Genomic DNA, 21,739 nt, shown 5'->3' on the forward strand with positions numbered 1-21,739 from the left:
GGAGGCAGGGAGGGCCATCGTGTTGGTGGAGGGATGCTGCACAACTGGGGAAACCTGGGGCTTTCCTCCTCCCGACTCTGGCCGCTTGGGTTGGTCTGAGACACAGGGCTGCCCAAGAGCCTGAGCTGTGCTGTGGAAGGCGGAGTGGTGGCAGGAGCAGCCAGCCATGGGCAGCACTCGTCAGAGGGGCCTTTTGTAGCCTTAGCCGGTGGGGCCTTTTGCAGTACTAGCGAACTTCAGTGGCCAAACATTCTCACCCGCTTTAAGACTCGAGCTGATTTCTTACCATAAGCCTTGAGATTTTGGATGATGCATGTGTTGTAGATATAAGCACTACTAGCTACCTTCAGTGTAGAACAAAGTTCTTGAACTATTTTTCTATCTAGCCTTAAGTTTTCTGAGCTAATTCTCTTTTGGGGGCTCTTCTTGACTTTTGATAATGTATGGATTGCACGTAGAGGTTTACATTTCACAGGCTTTGAGATTTATACCAAAAGGCCAAGCCCAGTCAGTCCTGATGCTGAAACTCGTTTAACAGGGGGTGACGGTCTGCAGTGGCCTGGGTTTTGGTCCTGACCACTACTTGCTGCCTGTGGGACTTTGGCAGGTTCCTGCGCTGAGATCCCATTTCTTCATCTGAAAATTGGGATGATACTATCCACCTTCCAGGGTGTATATGAGGAGTGATTGAGTAGGTCTGTTGCCAGTCTTCAGTATTGCAGTGATGCTAATGATATCTCATCTGATTAGATTTTCTCAGAAACCCTCCTAGGAACTCAGGTGAGTAAGTCATGCACGGTGGCTTTAGGTATGAGAGGAGCCTATTTTCCTTCAAAGGTGAGGCAGGGTGTGATTGGAGACCCTGCTGGGTGTGAAGCTATCCTCGGCCAGTTGCCCTCCTGCGGGCTGCTGGATGAGGGAGGTGCTGGGCTGGGTGGACCCTTCACCACTGCCAGGGAGCGGCACTGAGTGTGTGACCTGCAGAAGGTCAGAGGGCAAGTGTCATCTTTATGAGAGAAACACAGCACACTGGGGTTTTTATCCTAGTGAGACTCTTGGAGTTGAGTGGCCCAGCAAAGTGTGTTGAAAGCTTGTGTTCAGTCCTTTGGCTTCTGTGTCTAACTCTAGGTGGTGGATGTGTAGCCGGATCTCCACCCTTTCCTTCCAGGTTCAAGGTGTCAGCATGACGTCCACATCCCCATCTTCTGCTCTCTGCCAGGTTTGGATCACCCTAAGCAGTTGGAATCATTTCAGAGCCTTGGGCTACAAGGATGAAAACCCATCCTGCAGCCTGCAGCTCATCCCTGCGCAATGGGGCAGTGGGTCGGAAGCAGTGGAGAGACAAGTTTCCACTCTGCCTGAGCCAACCATCATCTTCTGTGGTGGAGTTGGTCCATGACTGCAGATGTACCTCTGAGAAACAGACTCTGGGGCTGCCACGCCTTTTTCTGTCTGGTTAGCCATGAGATTGCGGTGAAAGGCAGTCCTTTGAATTAAGAATGTTTGCAGTCAGAGGCCTCTTATCCAGCACAATCAGGATTGATTGTTGGTTGGTCAATTTTTAAAAGGCAGGGAATCTGGGGAATCCTACAAAATACAAACACACGCAATAAACATTTTATTTTAACTTATGCATGTGGGCATCAGCTGTGGAGGGAACCCCTGGCCTGGCTGGCAGGACACGGTGGGACATCTTATCCACCAGGATGGTAACTAGCTCAGCAAGGATCCTCTGCTTGACGTGGGCTAAAGGGGCTGACATGACAGTTTCCATCTCTAGTGAGTCCTGCTTACCAGAAGTTTTTCTGTCAGAAGGAAATTTTCTGAATGAGTTAGGTTTGAGGAAGGCTGTTAATTACCTAATGAGCAAAAATTGTATTATTGTCATTTTTTAACTGTTGTTTTTTGGCAGCAGAAGCTTTTTTCCCAAATAATCTTTTTTAGGCTTTTTTACTTCTTACCACAAAAGTAATACATGCTCTCTGTAAACAACTAAAACGTTAGGGAAATACATAGTATAAAAAGTGAAAGTTCCCTATAATTCCATCCTCTAGAGGTTAACAGTTTTGTGTGTGTGCCTCCAAATTTCTGTATGTACGTATATCATTTTTAAAAAAATTGGCTCACATGACATATTACTGTTTTGGTGACCTGCTTTTTTTTCCCCATTTAATATAGGCTTTTTTCCATGTTAATGCAGATAGATTTACTTCACTTTTTAAATAGCTTTATTGAAGTATAACTTACATAGCATAAAATTCACCCATTGCGGGTGTACCGTCTCTCCCTCTCTTTTTAATAGGTGAATTCCATTGTGTGATAACTTACCTTTAACCCTTCCCCCATTGATAGACATTTAGGTGGTTTTTAAATCTTCCACTCTTACAGAGAGTGCTACAGTGCATTCTTTTACACAGACTTTTGGATATTTGTATGAATGTAACTATAAAAGAAAATCCTAGAAGTGGAGTTTCTGGGCCACAGTGTATAAATATTTAAAGTCATAACAGATATTCTCAATAACTATGTGTTAAGTGACAGACTAGATGAATTTCTTTGTTCGACAAATATTATATAGTAATCTGTTAAGGGCCAGGCCCCCTCAAGGTGCTAGGAACATGGGGGTAAACAGAACAGAAGTTCCTGGTCTTACAGAGCTTACTTTCTAGTGGGGAGAAAAAAGACAGTAATCAAGAAAACACATCAGAATTACTGAGATGAGAAGCGTTAACGCTGTGAAGAAAAAGAAACAGGAAAATGAGACTGAGGGCTAGGGCAGGACAGGATGCACACAGCAGGGGGTGAGGTGGTCAGGAGAGGCTTCCAAGGAGGTGATCTGGAAGCTGCAGCAAGAATGAAAAGGAGGTCGGGGCAAACTGGGACGAGAGTAGAGCCAGAGGTTCTATGGCAGGATGGAGCCTGGTGTGTGTGGTGCAGAGAGAGGAGGCAGGTATGGCTGGAGGGGATGGGGTCTGAGCAGTAGACAGGGCCGTGAGTCCTGGGGCTCCTTGGCCACAAGAAGGAGACGGACGACATGGTATTCTAACTGCTGTGGGAATGCAGGGGAGGGCTTTGCATTTGTTTTATTTTTAATATGTTTATGGAGGTATCATTTACACAAAGTAAAATGCACAGCTCTGAAATATGAAGTTTGACTTTAACAGACTTATTTGTCTTAGGAGTTTTAAGTGGCGTGGAGGGTGACCTAATTTTATTTATATTTTGAGACTTCCCCCAAGAGCTGTGTGGAGGGTGGATAGGTGGATGGCCGGATGGACAAGCAAATGAAGAAGCAACGGTCTTATTCTGTGAAACATAGTGTGACTCTGAGGGGTATGTTTTGTGGAAAGAGCCGTTGCAGGTGGCCTTCGGCGTGTCCCCCTTCCTCTGCCCCCGCGAAGGCTGAGGGGTGGGCGGGGCAGTCCCTGCGGGCTCCCCGCAGCCCTCGGACGCAAGTTCCGCAGTTCCCAGCAGCCTTTGCGGTGGTTTCTGCCCCGACGAGCTGTGTGCTGGTCGCAGTGAGCACACCCAGCCTGGGTCCTGCCCGCTGACCAGGCCCAGCTGATGCTCTGAGTCGTGAGGTCAGAAGGGTGATGGCGTTCACCCACGGGGTGTGATTTCTGAGGGTGTTTAAAGAGGTCTCTCTTCAAAGAGAGCTTTTCCAGCACTCTTTTTTGGTTCCTGAAATTCCGCCACTAAAATGGGATTTTGAGAGCGTGGGGCCACTCAGGAATCGTTCTCCCGTGGATGACAGGAGGTGAGAGATTTGATTCTGTTGCTTCCTAGTGTAACAGAGGTGGGAACGGGACATCGGGCAGGTGGGTTTGGAGGTCGCTGGAGGCTGGAGAGAGACGCAGGGCCTGAGGCCCTCTGCTGAGTGCCCAGGTCAGGGAGAGGCTGGCACGGAGGCCTGGCGACCTGCGGGGAGTGCGGGGGCAGGGGGCAGAGGCCGCAGGGAGCACCGGAAAGACCTGGGGCCCATTTCCCCATCTCCCTGTCTCCCAATAGCTGTTCCCCCGCCAGCTCCCCAGCCAGTAGCGCCGGCCTGCTGTTCCTCCTGGATCTGAGTGTGATAACCGCGGTCTCATTTCACGGTGTTTCTTGATTCGGTGACGTGTGGGTTCAAATTTTTCCCTCATTGATTATAGAAGTTCTACGTCCCCGACGATTTCACAGTGCATCTCCCATCCTCAGCTCAGAACAACCTGAGATGTCTTGATGACAGCCAGCCCTTGTCCCTGGTGATCTTCTGAGCCTTCCAAGTTGGTCTAGAGCCCTCTTTCCTGTCAGCCTTTCAGCATCTTTGAGCCCCTCCCATGTTCCCCACCTGCTGGTGGTGAGACAGGACCAGCCCTGCTGCCTGCCCAGGCTGCTCTGTCACCACCCTCAGCTCTCACCTTCCAGACCACCAGCAACTGGAGAGTTCTTCCAGCTGCCAGCCTTTGGGGCTGCTGGAGGCTGACTGACTAGAGAAAAGAGAGCACAGCCTGATGCAGCTTTGTTCTGGTCCCACATGGGACATCCGGGCCAGAAGGAGATTTGAACCAATGATTTATAATCTAAAAGAAAAAAGGAAAACTTTAGGGAGGCCCTGGATCCACAAATTATAATCAGATGAGTGCTTTCTTGCTGTCTGTAGCTGGGGTTTCCTGAGGATTTACTCTTCCTCTAGCAGTAAGTCCTCTGCTCCTTCTTGCTGTGATGTGCACAGTACTTGCTAAGTAGAAAGCACAGTTTTAAATACTCCAAATATATTGTCTTGTTAATGCTCCAGTGAGATGGGTGCTGTAATTTCTTCCATTTTATAGAGAGACAGAGTGAGGCCCAGAAAGGTCAGTGACTAAGTTGCCGACACGAGGTTATGAGCCCAGAGCTCGCACCCAGAGTGTTAAGCTGTCACCTCCTCTGGCCTTTGACGGAGTCCAGTGTGCTCTACTCCTTTATTCAAGTTAGTAGTTAGTGCCTGCTTCCTCCCAGGTGCTGGCTGGGTGCTGAGTGTGTAAACGTGTATAAGAACAAGGTCCCTGTCTGCCTCCTTAACTAATTGTCTGCTGGGAGAGACAGGCAAATCCTTAGCATTGCATGGGAAGTGTTAAGTCTCCAAGGGTGTGCATAAGAGACTTTGGGGAGCCAGAAGGAGGGAGAGAGACTTAGCTTGGTTACAAAGGAGGCAAATCTTAAGAGTTGTCTGAACTAAATCTGGAAAGATGCCAAGAAGTTATTCAGGAGAAGAAATGTGGCGGCCCTCCCAAGCCAGAGGGACAATGTGAGTGCTAAGTTGGGAGATGCCAGGCCACGGGACCTTGTTTGCCAACTTTAAAAGTCTTAATTGTGTTTCCTGAGGAAGGAGACTTGGGGGACTCTGAGAGGTTTTAAGCAAGGCGCGGCATGCTCAACTCACTCCAACTCCAGTGCAGGAGGATGTTTAAGGGAAGAGGACCAGAGTCAGGAGGACATGTTGAGGGAGGAGGTGAGCTCTGACCTCGGGGATCCTCTCAGCCCTGTGGTCCAGCCCTACCAGAGCCAGCGTTGTCTTGGATTAAGTTTCTTCAAGGTGGCAGGGGGGAAATGTGAGCTTTGGAATCGGGTAGATGTAGATGTACATGTTGGTTGTGCCGCTTTTGGCCTTCGCCAACTCCTCTGACCTTATCTGTAAAGTGAGGATGATATGTTTCACGGTTGTTGTGAAGGCTGGAAGTGATGATGTAAAATACCTGGATTAAGTTCCTGATGAAGGGTGGCAGTGAGGCAGCTACACCACTCCCCTACTGCGGCTGCTTTTCTCCCCACGTTGACCCTATTAAATAGAAAACTTAGACCCAGAGGAATTAAATGACTTGCTTAAAATAATAAAACTTTAGATAAAGCAGGGACTAGATTTCAAGCTACCCCTAGCTGGACTGCCTTTATTTCCTTGCCATAGGAATCACCTGGCTTTTCATTTCTCCTTGAAACATGGTCCAGCCTGAGTGTAAAGCTCTCCAAGTCTAGATCTTGGTTGCATGGCTGTACCTTGCTATGGGGGAGGCTGAGAATGCTGTCTGTGACTTCCTTAGTCAGAAAGAGAGGTGCCAGTGGGTCTGGGGAGGCAACCAGCAGGCTACCTCAGTGTCTTCCTGGAACTTTTTCCCTGCCCTGAAGATACTGAGTGCCTCTGGGGTTTTCACATCACTAGGGGGCATGAAGGAGGCTTGGGATGGGGCTTGCCTGTTGAGATGATCGTTTTTAATTTAGGGAAAGTGCCGAAACACTTCTGGGTTTTTCCTTTACTGCTGGTTCGGTGTCGGTGAGGGTGGATTTACTCACCCCCTCAGGAGTTTCTGTCCTTTGGGATTGGGGTCCTAGGCTCATAGAACCAGTAAAATGTGGTTTGATGTCACTGCCCTAGCCATTGCCAGCTGAGGAAAGAGGCTTGTCTCAGGTAACTCAGATTTCATCCCAGCTCCACTGTCTTCGTGATCCTGGACAAATCACCTCTTTCCCCACTGATTTCCTCACCCTTTACACTGAGAGGGTTGGCCCCTCAAGGCCCCTTCTGGTTCTGACTCAGAGTCCAAACTGCCTTGTTCATGATCTGACCCCCGGCTGGCACTGGTGGGGGTTGCTTGCCATTTGCCCTGGTAAACAGTCTGTTACGCTCAACAGAAAGCCTGTGTTGCATGAGGTGGTGGCCCGTGATACAGCTTGAGAAATGAGGCCATCAGGGGTGTGGTCCAGGTCAGCAGTCTCTCACTGGGCAGAAGGCTCCAAAATTATGGGGTTTTTTTTCTGGCTGCAGGTCACTGGAAGGAAAGTATCCCCCCCCCCCCCAGGGATGAACAAATGCATACAGACTTCTATAGAGAGTTCATGGTCTCTGGAGCTCCCCTACCCAGGAGGTGGAAGCCTGCTCATGTCCCTAGGCCCATGATCGCACTCAAGGACCAGTGGTTTTGTGATCCCAGTGAAGAGCCTGTGACTCTGATTTCCCGTAGCCTGTGAGGTGACACCATCCAAGGTGTCTTCTGTTGTATTACTCTTTGAAATGCCGGACACTAGAGTGGCCGTTATGTGGCCTGTGATCAGCTTCCAGCCTCAAGATTACAGTTTGGTCGTAAGAATACAAACATTCCACACATTTTATATCATAATCGAATTGCCTCAATGGATTTTCACAGCAAAGAGAAGCTCTCTGCCAAGAACCCTCCAGGTTCACGAGCCTCTTCTTGTACCATAACTGCAGCAGGGAGTGATTTTACACCCTCATCATGCTGGTTTGGGAAATGCTGTCAGATAAAGAGGGGCACAGGGGGCTGCCATTCCTGACAACCACATTCACAGAAGCCCAGTGTGCCCTGTCTTCATTCAGCCTCAAGCCCTTCTTTCTCTTTATCCCACAGTTCTGAGCCTCTTACTGCCTCTTATGTTCCTCGTAACTGCTTCTCTCAGGCCACGCCCAATATTGGCCAGACAGCGCTCTTAAATTGTGTGATTTAATTCCAAAACAGTTGTGCTTTTTATGACTCAGTTTCAAAGTAGGGCTGCAGTGGCTCTGTGGAAATTATTTCCCTTCCAATTCCTATGATTTGGCTTTTAATGCCACCTCTTATGTCTTTTTTGTTGTGCCATAAAAGGAAACACCTATGTAACATCCGAGCTCTCTTCCTCCATTCAGCAAGTCCCCAGGGAGCATCAGTTGGGCAAGGCTCTGAGGAGGGCAATGGAGTGGGGTGCTGGCTCAGAGAGGTGTCTGCAAAACCAGGTGACAGCATTAGGCATGCAGTCAGTGACGTGGCTAACCATGTGAAACAGGTAGAATCCAATCATCCACATTGCCTTCCTGTTGTGTGGCACCAAAAGCACAGAACTTCTGGAAGAGTGAGCACAGTGTCCCGGTACCCTCAGGGAAGGGTGTGAGCTGAGGCCCAGAGCCGGAAGGGTTGAGGGCACACATCAGAGAGGAGGGCAGGTGGGAGCCTTGCCAACCCGCTTGAGCTGGTGCGGGGCGTACACATGACCTGGTGAGGACACACTGTCACCACACCAAGGCTTCCTTTTGAGTGATCAAGTTGTCAGGGCAAGAAGGTTCGCTCAGAGCAGTGCTGGCAAGGACATGGGGAAACGGGCACTTATGAGTTGCTGCAACCTCTGTGGAGGACAGTGTGACAAAGTCAGCTGCACAGAAGCTTTGACACGCAAGTCCACCATAGGAATTTACCCACACAGGCAGAGACGGCACACTACAGGGACATTCACTGCAGTGGTGCTTGTAGAGTGACTCAGAGATGACACGGCCACACCGTGGGATACCATGTAGCCTCTGATATAAGAAGGAGAGCCAAGTGTACAGTAGCTGAAGCTCCAGGGGGCTTTTCAATGAGAGCAGCAATGGCCTGTGCTGTAAAGTCTGAGGCCACCTGTCTCTCTCTTTAAAGAGACATTTGTCCATCTTTATGCTCACTTAACACATCTTTGGAAGGACATACGAGGTCCAGGTGACAGTGGTTGGCCCTGAGAGGGGAAACTGAGGGACTGGGGTCAGTCTCAGTTCCATCTGAGGGTTTCAGATGGAAGGGAGTGTTTTGAATTCTGAATTTTTTCCTAAGAAAAAGAAAGAACTTGCCATATTAGTTTTCTAGGGATGTCAAATAACCATAAACTTCTTGGCTTAGCACAGCAGAAATGTAGTCTCTCACAGTTCTGGAAGCCCAAAGTCCAGGGTCAAGGTGCCAGCAGGGCCACAGCCCCTCCAGTGGCTCTAGGGGGGAACTTTCCTTGTCTTTTCCACTTCTGATGGCTTCACAGGTTCCTAGGCTTCTGTCTTCACAAGGCCTCCTCCTTTGCCCCATGTCTTCCACTCTCCTCTCCCTCCTAAGGATACTTGTAATTAGATTTAGGGCCTACCTGGTTCATCCAGGATGATCTCTTCTCAAGCTCTTTAACTGAATTACATCTGCAAAGACCCTTCTTCCAAGTAAGGTCACATTCACAGGTATTGAGGATCAGGATTTGCACATATCTTTTTGAGCACCACCATTCAGCTCACTATAGTTACCAACCAGATTTGGGGATGGGGGAAACTCACCTGTATTTTGCTTACAATAGACCTACCTTAAATATAAAGTTGAAAGGGGATTAAAAAGAGACAACATACAAACACTAACCAAAGAATATACTCTCTGAATTTTATACACTCTGTATATTTACCTCTTTCAAAAGATGTATTTTAATTCAAAAATGAATAAGATTGGAAAAGAAGGTAGCTATGTTTTAGGAAAGTTAAATTATGTAAAGTGTAATTAAACTGAAAGTTTCTTGAGGGCAGGGACTGTGTCTGTGTGAGAGTAAATGCTCAGTGTAGGTGGGAGGGAGGGAGGAATGGGTGGATGAATGGAAAGATGGATAGATGAATGAATGGGTGGACTCGGTGGGCAGGCGGATGGGTGAGGCAGTTGGGGAGATTGGCAGCAGGGAAACGTGTTAGGAGGCAGTCTCCTTAGCACAGGAACGTAATCATGAGGGCCTGCACTAGTTTAGTGGCAGAAACGGGGAAAGGGGCACATCTGGAAGACTCCTCAGTTGCAGGATTGGCAGGGGGACTTGAGGGGGAGTTGACTGAGTTGGAGGAGGAGAATAAGGAGCCCCAGAGGTGAGGAGACATCCATTCTGTGAAGAATGGGGAAGCCAGGCAGGAGTGGCAGGGTGGGCAGGACATACAAGTGTGCAGGGCCAGCCTGCAGTCGGGTCACAGGGCCGGGGCTAGGGGAAGAAGCTGATGAGCCCACAGCATAGAAGCCCTGAGAAGGGGGTTTCTCCCCAGAAGTCAAGAGGAAGAAGGGGAGCCTGTGGAGGGAGGATAGAGCCATCCAGAGGTAGAAGGGAGCCACAGAGGAATTCTCAGAACATGGAGGGGATGGCCCAGGGAGGAGAGCGAGGTTGGGGAATCCTAGGAGCCTCCTAACATTTGGGCCCCTGGGCTGCCTGGAGGCACAGGAGGGAGGCTGGTGGGGATAGGTCAAGTTGTAGCTGGCAGACCCAAGGCCCCACACTTCCCAGAGACCAGGACCAGGACCGAGGCTGGTACGGAGTAGCTCAGCCCCAGGACTGGGAAGTGTGGACACAGAGGGGAGGAGAGGGAAGACAGTCCAGGGCAGGGCTGGCAGAGTGCACTTTGCTTTCCTGAGCACATGTTCAATGCTGACCTCTTCCACCTGTTTTCCTCATTTAATCCTGAGGTCAACCTGGTAGGTCATAGTTCTCCCTCTTTTTTTTTTTTTTTAGCACAGAGTTGCATAGCTAGTAGCAGAGATAGGACTCAAAGCCACGTCTCTCTGGCTCTTGGCCACCACTGCTTTTCAGGTGACAGGGCCCCCCATCTGCCTTCAGGATCATGTACATAAAGGCAGGGACCCTGCGTGGGAGCCCCTGCAGGCTACACACCCCCACAGCCCCCTTTTCTGTCTCCACTCCCCACCCCCAGTCTCCTCTTCCTTGTCCCATGAGGGCCTCTGTCAGGTGCTGCTTCGTCAGCCTTGGATTCCAGCAATGGTGTGGCTGCGTATCCGGGGCCTGACGTGCACTTGAGATGGGCCTGCTCCCCCTCCACCAGCCCTCCCGCCTCAGAGGACATTGGTAGATATGTTAGAAAGGGTAGATTGCCCTTTGCTTTGGCTTCTTGCTCTGTCTGAGTTCTCTCTATCCTGCAGAAGCACCGTGAATTAAAAGATTAGTCGTCCTGGGGCCGTGCCTGAGCCGCTGTCTGGAGCTTCCGGTGGAGCAGCTGCTTATTTCCATGGGGCTGGTTACAGATCTACCTTGTTGTTTTTAGGAACTGCCCGATGTTGCAGTGTACCGTATGTGTATGTGTATGTATATACCCAACCCCATATTGGTTGGTGTTGCTTTCTTTCTGGGTTCTTGTTAGGACAGTTTTACAGTGAAGATCTATACGTCTTAGCACACGCTGGAGTGAGACCCGTAGAACAGGAACCTGGCAGTGCACTGCAGGTTCAGGGGCATCACAGTTATGACAGATACTGCCAGATTGCCCTCTGAGCGCTTGCTTGCACTGGTCCTTTCTTCTAGAGTGTGTTTTCCTCCCAACTTTTTATTTCAAAAAATGTTAGACCTACAAAAAACCTCTAAATAATGATTTCATGAATACCCAAAGGACACTTCATCTAGGTTTACCAGTTACTGTGTTGCCACATGTATTGGTGTGGTAGGGGCTGCCATCACAAAGTACCGCAGAATAGGTGGCTTAAACAACAGAAATTTGTTTTCTCACAGTTCTGGAGGCTGCAAGTCCCAGGTTAAGGTGTCAACAGGTTCAGTTTCTCCTGAGGCCTCTCTCATTGGCTTGCAGACCACAGTCTTCTCACTGTGTCCTCACTTGGTCGTCCCTCAGTATGTGTGTGGCCTCTTCTTGTAAGGACACCATTCATGTTGGATTAGGGCCCATCCATATGATGTCGTTTTACCTTCATTACCTCTTTCAAGGCCCTGTCTGCTAATCATCACATTCTGAGGTATTGGGGGTTAGGGCTTTACCATATGAATTGGCCAGGGGGTGGTGTGGGGGAGCTACAGTTTGGCCCATAACACTACATTTGCTTCTCTTGTAATATGTATCATGTTAATGTAAATAATAGATGTATTATGAAATTACTTTGTTGTATTTATTATTTATAAGTATAATGTAATTATATATAGATTATGCCATTTATAATATAATTGTACATATCCCCTGAACCATTTGAAAGTAAATTGCACCCACCCTGGTACTTCAGCATCTATCTCATAAGAATGAGGATGTTCTCCTTGGGTTATGTTTTGATGTCCTATTTCATGCCGATGGGGACAGACTCCCCATCATGAGGAGTGGCTTCAGCTCCGCTGGGGTTCTTTCCCTCCAGACTGCTTTGTCCTGGCCCGGGTACCTTCATATCTCCCTCCTGAGCCCCCAGCCCCTTAGTGAGCTTTGGATGCTCTGGGGAAGGAGACTTCCTGCCTTGAGAGCCATTTGGGGGAGTGGGACTCTGGGCCTCAACTCCAGATCCTTGGTCTTGTTGATGTTTTGGCTGTGCGATGGGTCAGCAGAATGACAGACGTTCTCACAATTTCACCTGCTTCTTAGTCTCTCTCTGTCTCTCTCTGTCTCTCCCCCTCGCCCCCTCTCCCCCCCCTTCTCTCTCTCAAAATGTCTGTAGACACCAGACGTTTCATTTATGTGTATAGACAGTTCTTGTTCTGCAATCTGGGGACTGCTTGTATTTATTTAGAGAAGCGGGGTTTATTGATTTGGGCACCGTTTTCTTCCTCCCTATCTCCCTCCTCTTCCTGCATCCTCATCACAGCTTGGGGGTCTGCCAGATGTCAGGTCTTGCCTGCTGCCATCCTGTCTGTTTCTTCTCAGTACTTTTGTGTGGGAAAAAATCACACCTGTGGCACTATCATGGTTTTAGTAGATAGAGCTGTTCTGCAAACAGTCTGCCTGGGGCTTCAGTGGAGGACAAGACACTTAGAAACTTTTGTTTCCTTCTGTTTAAATGTCAGTTGGGGAGCCCTTTGCTGTCCAGTGTTGTCAGGCCGTTGCTGAGTGGGCAACCCCCGACCCCCACTGTTGTGCAGCTGGGAGTTCCACAAGGATGCCAGCATCCTTGCTCAGTCCTCTCCACCCCAAACCCACCATGTACACGATTCAGAGCCGCTTTCCACCATTCCACCTATGTTCTTGACTGTTTAGTGCTCTCCTCTGGCTCTTCCTCCCCTGCAGGATTCATCCCAGGCTTGGCTTGGCACTGAGGACCCTCATGTGGCCCCTGCTCCATTTGTTTCCCTTGTTACCTGCTATATTAAAGCCAAATCAAATCACGCCACACACACCCTGCCACATTATGTCCCTGGACCCATGAGCTCATGGTGTGTGCTCTGTCCGAAACATGTCTTCTCTCCCCTCCCTGGTCCACTTACTAAACTCTCCCCAGCTTGCAGGACCTGGCCCAGCCACTTCCGCCATGGCAGCCTCTCCTGACTGGTGGGTGCCCTTCCTCCAGGCTTGTTAGCCTTCCCTGTGCCTTTGCTCTGCCTTAGGCTTCTCTCCTCGAGCACTTGCCACAAGCGTGCTTCTGTGTCTGCCCCCGCCCCCCAACAGTACTTCGAACGTTTGGGTGGGTGGACGGATGGATTTGTCATTGGATCCTGAAATTAGAAGTAGGTACGTTCCCCTTTGTGGTTTCGAGTCCCTCTCTCAGAGAGCCTTGTCACAAAAAAGAAAATAGTTTTGCATGCACTGTGTAGAGTCCTTCTTCCTAAGTGTCCAGTTCTGAAGAGTCGATACTGGTCGGTAGCAACAGGGCCTCTGTGACCTTCGTGGCTTATTGTACATCGTCACGTGTTAAAAGAGCACGTACCTACCTAGACATCAGTATAAACACCAAGTGTAGTGATAACCCCTAGCTTGTTAAATGCACTTTGCTTTGCTGTTGCTGTGCAAAGTTACTGATTATCTGTCTTTTCTTTCAGTCAAACGCTTCAGAGAACCAAAGCATGAAAGACGTCCGTGGAGGATATGGTGTGTATTTGAATATTAACTCATTCCTAGAATGCTTTTGACTACCTTGGGCTTTTTAGGGGATGGAATGTGAGCAGTTATACAGAAAGTGTTGGAATCCATTAGTCAAATTAATCATCAGGGACTGTGTAATATGAAAGCACTTCTGTTCGTCCAGGTAACTGTTGAGTGGTAGTGATAACCAGGTGGCAGTGAGTCTGTCATCACCCCACTGTCCAGTTTTAGAAGACAGAAAGTAATACAGATCCATCAGTCCATGCTGCAGGCTTCCTTAGTCATGTCTCCCTGTTGTTAGACTATGTTAAATCCTTGGATTCTGTAGTCTATGTGTGTAAACAAAAAAAAACCTAAATTTGGAGATGAGTCAGCTGTACCATGTTAATACTTCTCTCCCCAAAACTAGTCTTTTTGGTCCTAGGATGATCTTGGGCAGCAGTTTTTCCTTCATAGAAATCGTGGTTAAAGCAGCTTCAGACATAGCTTCCAAAGACAAAACTCCCCAGAATAAATCACTTAGAGGGAGACAGCCAGCTCCTTAGGACAGCATGATCCTTGCACCCATCTAGCCACTTTCTCTTCAGAGGAAACTTCCCATAAATCTCTGTGATGGAGGCCCCTTCATAAAATTTTAAGCGTATTGTTGATTGATCTTCAGTTCTTTATTTCTGAATGTTGATCATCTTCATTTTTCTTTTCCCACAGTTGGTTTCTCTCAAGCCTGAGTATTTAGCTTGGGCAGGGGACCTGGAAGGACCCAGAGTCAGGTTTTACACACGGTCCCTTTTGGTGACTCCTACTTTGCCATGATTTGAGGAAATCATTTTCAGGCTTTGATCCCAGGGTTGGTCTGGATCTCTAAGGCCCGTTCCAGCCCTGAGACCCCATGCCTGTGTGCCCCTTCTTCACTCCTGTCAGTGGCCCGGCCCAACTCTGGATGCCTAGCCTGGGAGGCTGAGAGTGGTGGCCAAAATCCACAGGTTCCTGGGCCGTGGACTGTGAGTGGTCCCCAGGTGTGACGGCAGAGGAGAAATTGAGGGCCCATGCCATCTCCACCACGCTCCTGCCCCATGGATAGGGGACAGGGTATCCCAAAGACTAACAACCTTGTTTTATCTTTTTTGAAACCCCTGTCCTCTAGCGCAGGAGATGGCAAACTGTATCCCACAGGCCCAGTCTGGCCAGTGTCTGTCTCCATGGCTAAAGTGTTAGTGAGATGCTAGTGACTGGCTGCTTACACAGTATGGCGGCAGAGGACGATGGCCCACAAAGCCTGAAATACTTACTCTCTGATGCTCAACGAAAAAGTATGTCTGCCCCGATCCAGCCTGTTGTTTAAACGGCAGCAGGTGAAGGTTGTTAGGGTCCCATGGGCGGTGCTGGGCCCGTCCTTGTCTCCTCAGTCCTACACATCTTTCAGCTCATGCACAAAGTTGGGTGGGAGCTTTTTAAAGTAGAGGCACCTTGGACATCATCCAAAGCTGTGATCAAGCATTTTGTTTTGAAGTAACAAAAAATGAGAACGTAAAAACACACTTTAAATGTGTTTAGTGTGTTTAAGTCTGTGTTATTAATCAGTGGCCTCTCAGGCATGTGGTGTTTCTGAAGGTTTTGAAAGGTAGCTGAAATGCCAAGCCTGAGTTAGTACTGATGCCCCAGGAAGAGGTGACTGGTAGTTAGAAGACTGGGGTCTCCCCAGTGGCTTTTCTTTTTCCTTTTTCAGATTTAACATTTTCCCAAATTGGTTATGACCCTTCTGTCAGAGTGGTAACAAGTGCTGGTTCTATTCTGTACAGGTTTTTAGACACTTCCAAACAAGCCATAGGAATGCTGTTCATCCACTTTGCAAATGTGTACCTAGCAGATCTCACTGAAGAGGACCCTTGTTCATTGTAAGTGGCCCATATTTGAGTGCAGTCATCACCTGCTCCTCTAGTCATGTTCCATCTAGCTTGGGGAGGGGGCAACTCCCCTTTATCCCCTGTGCTCCTCTGAGTAATCGTGTGCATGCCGAGCGTTAAGGCTTTGCTTGGTGACAGTTGCCCAGTACACTGGCTCTCTGCTGATGAACCTAAGTTCTGCCCCTTGGCTTTCTAGTACCCTTGTCTCTCCCCGTTTCGAAGCAGCCCCTGGCAGGGCAGCATAACATCCTGAAGGGTCACCTGTGCTGGAACAGGACATATGAGGGCTTCTCTGTGGTGTCAGCCACTCAGGGTCCAAGCCATTGTTGACACCATCAGCCTCTTTGACCGGAGGACTGTGGGTTGTTCCGCTTGTCGATGCCATCAGTGCGCTGTCCACACAGCCCCTGGAGCCATCTGCCTCAAACCCCATTTGGGTCATGATACCTGTCCTCCTGGCTAACAGCACCTGAAGAGCCCCTCTTAGCAAATGGAGTGGAAAAGTACCTGCCTTATCCTGGCTCCATCTGCTACCTTCCTGGCTCAAACTTGGTGCTCCAGCCGTACCAGGCTATTCCCAGTGGCCCTCAACCCCACAGGCTGTCTCCTGCCTCTGTGCCTTTGCTCCCACCACCCTCTGCCTGGAATGCCCTCCAGCCTCTGAGGTAGAGAGGGGCAGAGGTCTGGTGAGTCCCTTGCCAAGAGGTTTAGTGTATAATTAAGATTATTTGGACTGGAAGATTCCTTTAAGCTTCTCTTGTTTGGTGGCAGTGTACCATTTTGAGGTTTGGTCCAGGCCCAGATTCAGAAAGAAGTTGTAAAGTCTCCCTCCCCAGGGTCTTTCCTTGAGACGTGGGTAATTTTGTTCTGTTTGGATATGATCCTAAAGCCGGGGACTGGAAGAGGGATCCTCCCTTAGGGGAGATGGTTAGGAAGGGGCCTTATCCTCCCAGCCCTGAGTCCAGCAGCAAGCTTGCATCATCACTGGTGAATCCTCTTGGTTGGCCGAGATAGGCTGAGGGCCAGCTGCTCCACGGAGGTGAGGAACCCTATCTCCTGGAGCCATCTTGGCCACTCCACTCCCTGTGTGGCTCCATTGCCCATCTGCAAAAAGAAGATGATCTGGCTCTAAGGGGGCTTGACAAATCCTGGGGGATGGAGAAGGGGCTGCTGACAGTCTCACGTGCTCAGCCAGAGGAGAAGAGGCCCAAGGTGGAGCTAGTGTGGTGAAAGGAGCCCTCGACTGAAAGGCCCAGCTACAGGAAGGCGGCGTGATGTCTCTGAGCCTCCATTTCCTCATCTGTCCTGTGTGTCCTGCCAGATCCCCAGGATGACCTGAAGGTTTCACGGGATGATGAGCATCTGCACCGTTGGAAGCCATAGGGCACTTATCAACGAAGAGGTTAACAACTCAATCAGAGGGTATTGTCGTTAAAACTTAGGAAAGACGTGAGAGCTCCAGCAGTGGCTGAAGAGCTGCTGGGGGCAAACTCGGAAGGCAGGGCAGGCCTTGCTCCGCAGACAGGAGAGGTCCTGGCCCGTGGAAGACCCAGTGCTGCACTGAGATCCACTCCAACTCCACCATCCTTTTTGTGCCCTGTGACTTTTTACAGATGGGAAGGGTTGGGCTGGACCTGGGGCATCTTGGGAGTCTGCAGACTTAGAAGGGAAGCCCCAGTCAGTTCAGGGAGAGGGGAAGCTTACAACCAGAGGGGGGCAAACTGCTTCCTGTGGCTGCAGCCGTCCCTTGTACTGGGAGTTCAGCTTCTGTGATGTATGAGGGGCTATGATTCTGACATGTATAGCTTACTGTGTGGCAGTCACTGTTCAGGTGCATTGACTCATTTGCTCCTCTTAACAGCCCTGCAGTTTTCTTTGATTATCCTCATTTTACAGTTAGAGGGCTGAGGCACAGACGTTAGATAACTTAATCATGCTCACTCAGCTCAAGAGTGATGAAACTGGGATTTGAACCCAGCCGATCTGGCCCTGGGGCCCACATGATGCCCTGTTGTCTGCCAGTCTCACCTGTGTTGAATACAGGGTCTAGAGCTTTCTGTCGTCATTCCCAAGGCCTGGCGCACAGTAGGCTTAAATCAGTGTTTGATAAGGGAATGAATGAACTAATGCAGGAGTGTATATGAGATGTTGTTGATATTTTCAGAACAGGCCTCATGTCAGAACCACTTGAAGCCAATGTGATTTAAGCATCTGAGAGCATTATTAGCCTAGGGCCAGAGCTCGACCTTGAACTTGGAGAAACTGCCTGGGAAGCGGTTGCTGTGCCTTCTTTGGTCTCCAGTCTCTGGAATGAGAGTGACCCCTTGTGATTTTAAAGAGGAAGGGCAGGCGGGAGGAAAAGGCCATCCCCTCTGTCTGCTTTCCCTGCCACCCCAGGGCTTTGGCAGGACCATGAGCACAGTGGAGGTGCTCCCTCAGGTTCCAGAGCATTGTGTGCGTCACTGAAGCCAGACCTTGGAGTGGGGGCAGTGGGTCTAGGGCCTCAGCAACTCAAAAGGTCTGGCTGTGGTATCCAGAACTTCTGAGCCCTGTGGTGTCCTGGAGGACTGACATCAGACCCCAGGCCTGTGTGTCTCCTGCCTTGTCTGGAAAGCTAGGACCTGTGGGGAGTGGTACCCAGCGAGATTCTTCGAGGCAGGGCCAGTGGGCAAAGGCCTTTCCTTGGCGAGGGAAGAGGTGTGTGTGGGACAGAGGGAAACAGACCCCACAGGAGTGGGGGGTCAGGGTGGGTGTGCTCTTCCAACCCTCTCTGCTCTCCACCATCTTGCCTTCTCTCTCGGGGTTTAAGCTCTCTCTTTAGAGATGTTTACTTGCACTGACCTCCATGAGGGGCTCTGAAACATGGGGGCTGAGCAAGGGCACGTAGCCCTGCCCTCTTGAGTCTTAGAAACCTCAGGCCGTTTCCTGAGCCGCTCTGGTGCAGCAGCACTGTCTCAGGACCTTGGGAAGCCTAGGCCGTCAGGAAGTCAGCAGTCACTGAACAGATTTTGTTTATCGGTTAAGTTCTGTTTTCCCATAAAGCCTCCTTGGCTGCACCCAGGCACTCTGTGTCAGCTTCATTTGGCAGGAACACTTGAGGTCTTTTCAAGTTTCCCTGTCGATCCCCCACCCCTTCGAGCTTTGCAGGCTGACAAGTGTCAGTGCACTGTCCTTGGGAGGGGGCCTTCCTGGGCTCCCGGAAACAAGCCCCCTTCACAGGCTCACCTGAGTCTCCTGCCTCCCCAGGACCAAAGTGCTGGGTCCCTAGCCTTGACCTTGGCTCTGGAAGCACATGAGCCCAGCTCCCTGGTGGGGGCCCCGGTGGTGCTTCCTAACAGTGCCCCCATGCCCTCTCCTCACAGGTACCTCATCAACTTCCTCCTGGACGCCACTGTGGGCATGCTGCTCATCTACGTGGGCGTGCGTGCCGTCAGTGTCTTGGTGGAGTGGCAGCAGTGGGAGTCCCTGCGTTTTGGCGAATACGGTAACTTACCACGGACTTCCTGGAGGGGGCTCTGCTCCTGCCGCATGCAGCCCTCTAGGCCAGTAGGTTCAAAGAAGGTTTAGGAGCTGGTGGCTGTGTCCTCTGTGTGGTGGAGGGACTGGTTCTGGGGCCCGAGCTCCATCCTCCTGCCACATGTCTGAGGTGGGTGGGTGCCCACCTCACTGCCAAGGCTCCCTTGATGCAGGGCGGGGCACAACATTTGCCTCTTCCACCACAGAGCACTGGTGGCCCCACCTGCAGGGCTGTCAGGCCACCTTCCGCTGCCACATTTCTCACCAGGGTCACCCTCTGCCCACCTCGCCAGAGAGATGGGGGCCACTCTTGGTTTGGGAGGTACTTGGTAGGGAACTGCCCCACTTTCTGCTGCGTGTCTGTGCTTGTCCTGTTGCTGGGCCATTCCATTACTGGGGCACACAGGGTCAGGACGAGGGTCCATTCCTCCACCCTGGGGCGAAGTCACTTTGTTGTCTCCTGACTGTGGGCTGGCGCCCCAACCCAGCATCTGGCATATATGGTCACCAGAGACACCAGGTGCATCCTCCCTCCCAGAAGCATGGCCTAAAACAAGCAACTCATGGAAGCTTTGAACTAGGTTTGACCCATACAATCTTGCCAGACCCCATGGGGTACACTGTGGGTAGGAGGCTGACAAATGCAGTGGCTTTTACATTGTACCCCCAGAGAAATGGTGGATGTGGCCTCAGTGGGGCTGCTGGTGAGAGGGGCTTCTTTGGGCCTTGCTGCCCTCTGGGAATTTAGCGCTCTGCCACTTCACAGCAGGCTCTGCTGCCTGGAGCCTGGAGCTCCTGTTCATGGGAACAGCATCGGTGGAGCCTTTGCCATAAAGTTGGCACATGGGACAGAAGGGAGCGTTCTGGTCCCTGCTCTCCTTTCCTGGTCACACCTCCCAGAGAGCTCACGGCTCTGGGCCCAATGGCTGCTTACGCCTACATGGCTGAAGACCACCAAGGGACTGATATTTAAAAGGGGAGCTGGTTCGTGGAGCTGGCTGTGAGTGCCTTGGGTATTTCTAGAATTCTTAAGTAATTGTTTGTCTCCATTGAGGGGAGATGAGCTCAGGAGAGGGCTTTTCTTAGCCTCGTTACTTGATGCCTGATGAGTCACTGACTTAAGATAGTGTCCAACACACGGTATGTGCTCCTGTGGCTCCAGGGAAGGCTTTGGAGACGCTCCAAGTCATTGACTCCTCAGCTTGAGGGATGGAAATGGACCACGGCACACGTGGACCAAAGTGGAATCATCCTCATTTATAGAAAAAGCACCCAGAGGGGTTAAGTGATGCAGGAAGCTCACCCAGACAGTACACAGCTTGGAGGGCCTCTTGGCTGCTATGCTGGGATACCCGATCCTCCCACCATTTCCAGAAACAGGGCTCACAGCTTCTTCTTTGCTGATAAGATCCCTTCTGGAAGGCAGGGCTCTCAACTCAACTGTAGCTGACTAGTGCACAGGAGATGCATGCACAGCCAGCCATGAGCCATGTCACTCGGTGACCTGGGAGTGGAGATCATCCACTGAGTCTGGTCCTGATACACCGAGCATTTATGATACCACCTATTTCCAGCATGTTTTGTTTGTGTCCCCAAAGAGATTGAAAGGAAGAAGGCAGTGGTTGTTTGAGCCTCTTGTTTCCATGCCACCCTCTCCACCCACGTAGCCTGCCTCGGCCCCTGCCCTTGGGTCATCCCACCCCTGCCTTTGGGAACCAGAGTCTTCAGACCAGGGTGTTTCCAGATGAAGCTGCCCTCTATCCAGGACCACCCAGAGTCCTCCCTCCCTAGGCTGAGGAAGGATAGTGTATGTCCTCAGTTACCTGGTTTCTATTTCTATCAATTTCTATTGTTATAACTGCTATAAAAAAATACCACAAAATTTTAGTGGTTTGAAACAACACAAATTTATCACCTTAACAGTTCTGTAGTTCAGAAGTCAGACATGGGTGTCATAGACTAAAATCAAGATGTCAGCAGGACTGGTTCCTTTGGAAGTCTCAAATGGGAGAATCCACTTCCTTGCCTTTTCCAGCTTCAGGAGGTTGACTATGTTCCTTGACTCTTGGCCCCTCCTCCGTTTTTAGGACCAGCAACAGAGGTTGAGTCTGTCTCACGTCATTATCACTCTGACCTTCTGCCACGTCCTTCCACTTTGAAGTGATTACACTGGGCCCACCCGGATACTCCAGGATATGCTCCCTGTCTTAGAGTGAGCAGATTAGCAACCTTAATCCGTTTGCAGCCTTAATTCCCCTCTGCCACATTACCTACCTAGTCACAGATTCTGGGGATTAGGATGCGGACATTAATCTAACTACTGCTCCTGCTAACTGGCCCATCTGCTTGAAGCAATAGTTCTAGGCAGACCCCATAGCTCTCCTCTCAGGTGAGTGAAGAAGAGGGTTTTTTTCGGTGCTTCCATGGTTCCTAGAAGAGAAAGTGAACTTGCTAACAGGTCCTGGGACTTGAGGAGTAAGTCCACACAGCCCTGAGGGGCGACGGAGGGTCCAGGTGGTATGTGGCATCTGCAGTCTGAAGACCAGGCTGCTCTTCCCTCTCCCTGTGTGGAAGCCCTGAAGGCAGGGTCTCTGTGCTGTGGGCATCAGTGGTGTGTGGGCTTTGCCACCCGTCCCTGTCCTTATGACCCCTCTGGAGACCCCTGTAGATGCAGACGTGTTCGTCCCTTTGATCCCATCCCCGTGATTTATCCTGAGGAAATAATCCAACAAAAACAAATGCCCACGTACCTGAGGGTGTCTGGTGTGGTAAA

The 21,739-nt window shown here is 50.3% G+C and overlaps 1 protein-coding gene across 3 annotated transcripts in view; it reads left to right on the top strand.

The window, feature by feature from the left end:
* LOC105093287 (store-operated calcium entry regulator STIMATE) overlaps positions 1-21,739 on the top strand; it is a 54,867-nt gene that overhangs the window by 20,277 nt on the left and 12,851 nt on the right. For 2 of the 3 annotated variants that reach the window (XM_010985135.3, XM_064496469.1), the window contains exons 2-4: positions 13,504-13,552; positions 15,346-15,441; positions 18,813-18,934. In XM_010985135.3, coding sequence (XP_010983437.2) covers positions 13,504-13,552; positions 15,346-15,441; positions 18,813-18,934 — 267 coding nt within the window. Of the gene's footprint in view, positions 1-13,503; positions 13,553-15,345; positions 15,442-18,812; positions 18,935-21,739 lie in introns of those variants that run through there. The other variant, XM_064496471.1, reaches the window with a different exon arrangement.

This window comes from Camelus dromedarius, chromosome 17 (assembly GCF_036321535.1).
Source record: "Camelus dromedarius isolate mCamDro1 chromosome 17, mCamDro1.pat, whole genome shotgun sequence".
Classification (NCBI taxonomy): Eukaryota; Metazoa; Chordata; class Mammalia; order Artiodactyla; family Camelidae; genus Camelus; species Camelus dromedarius.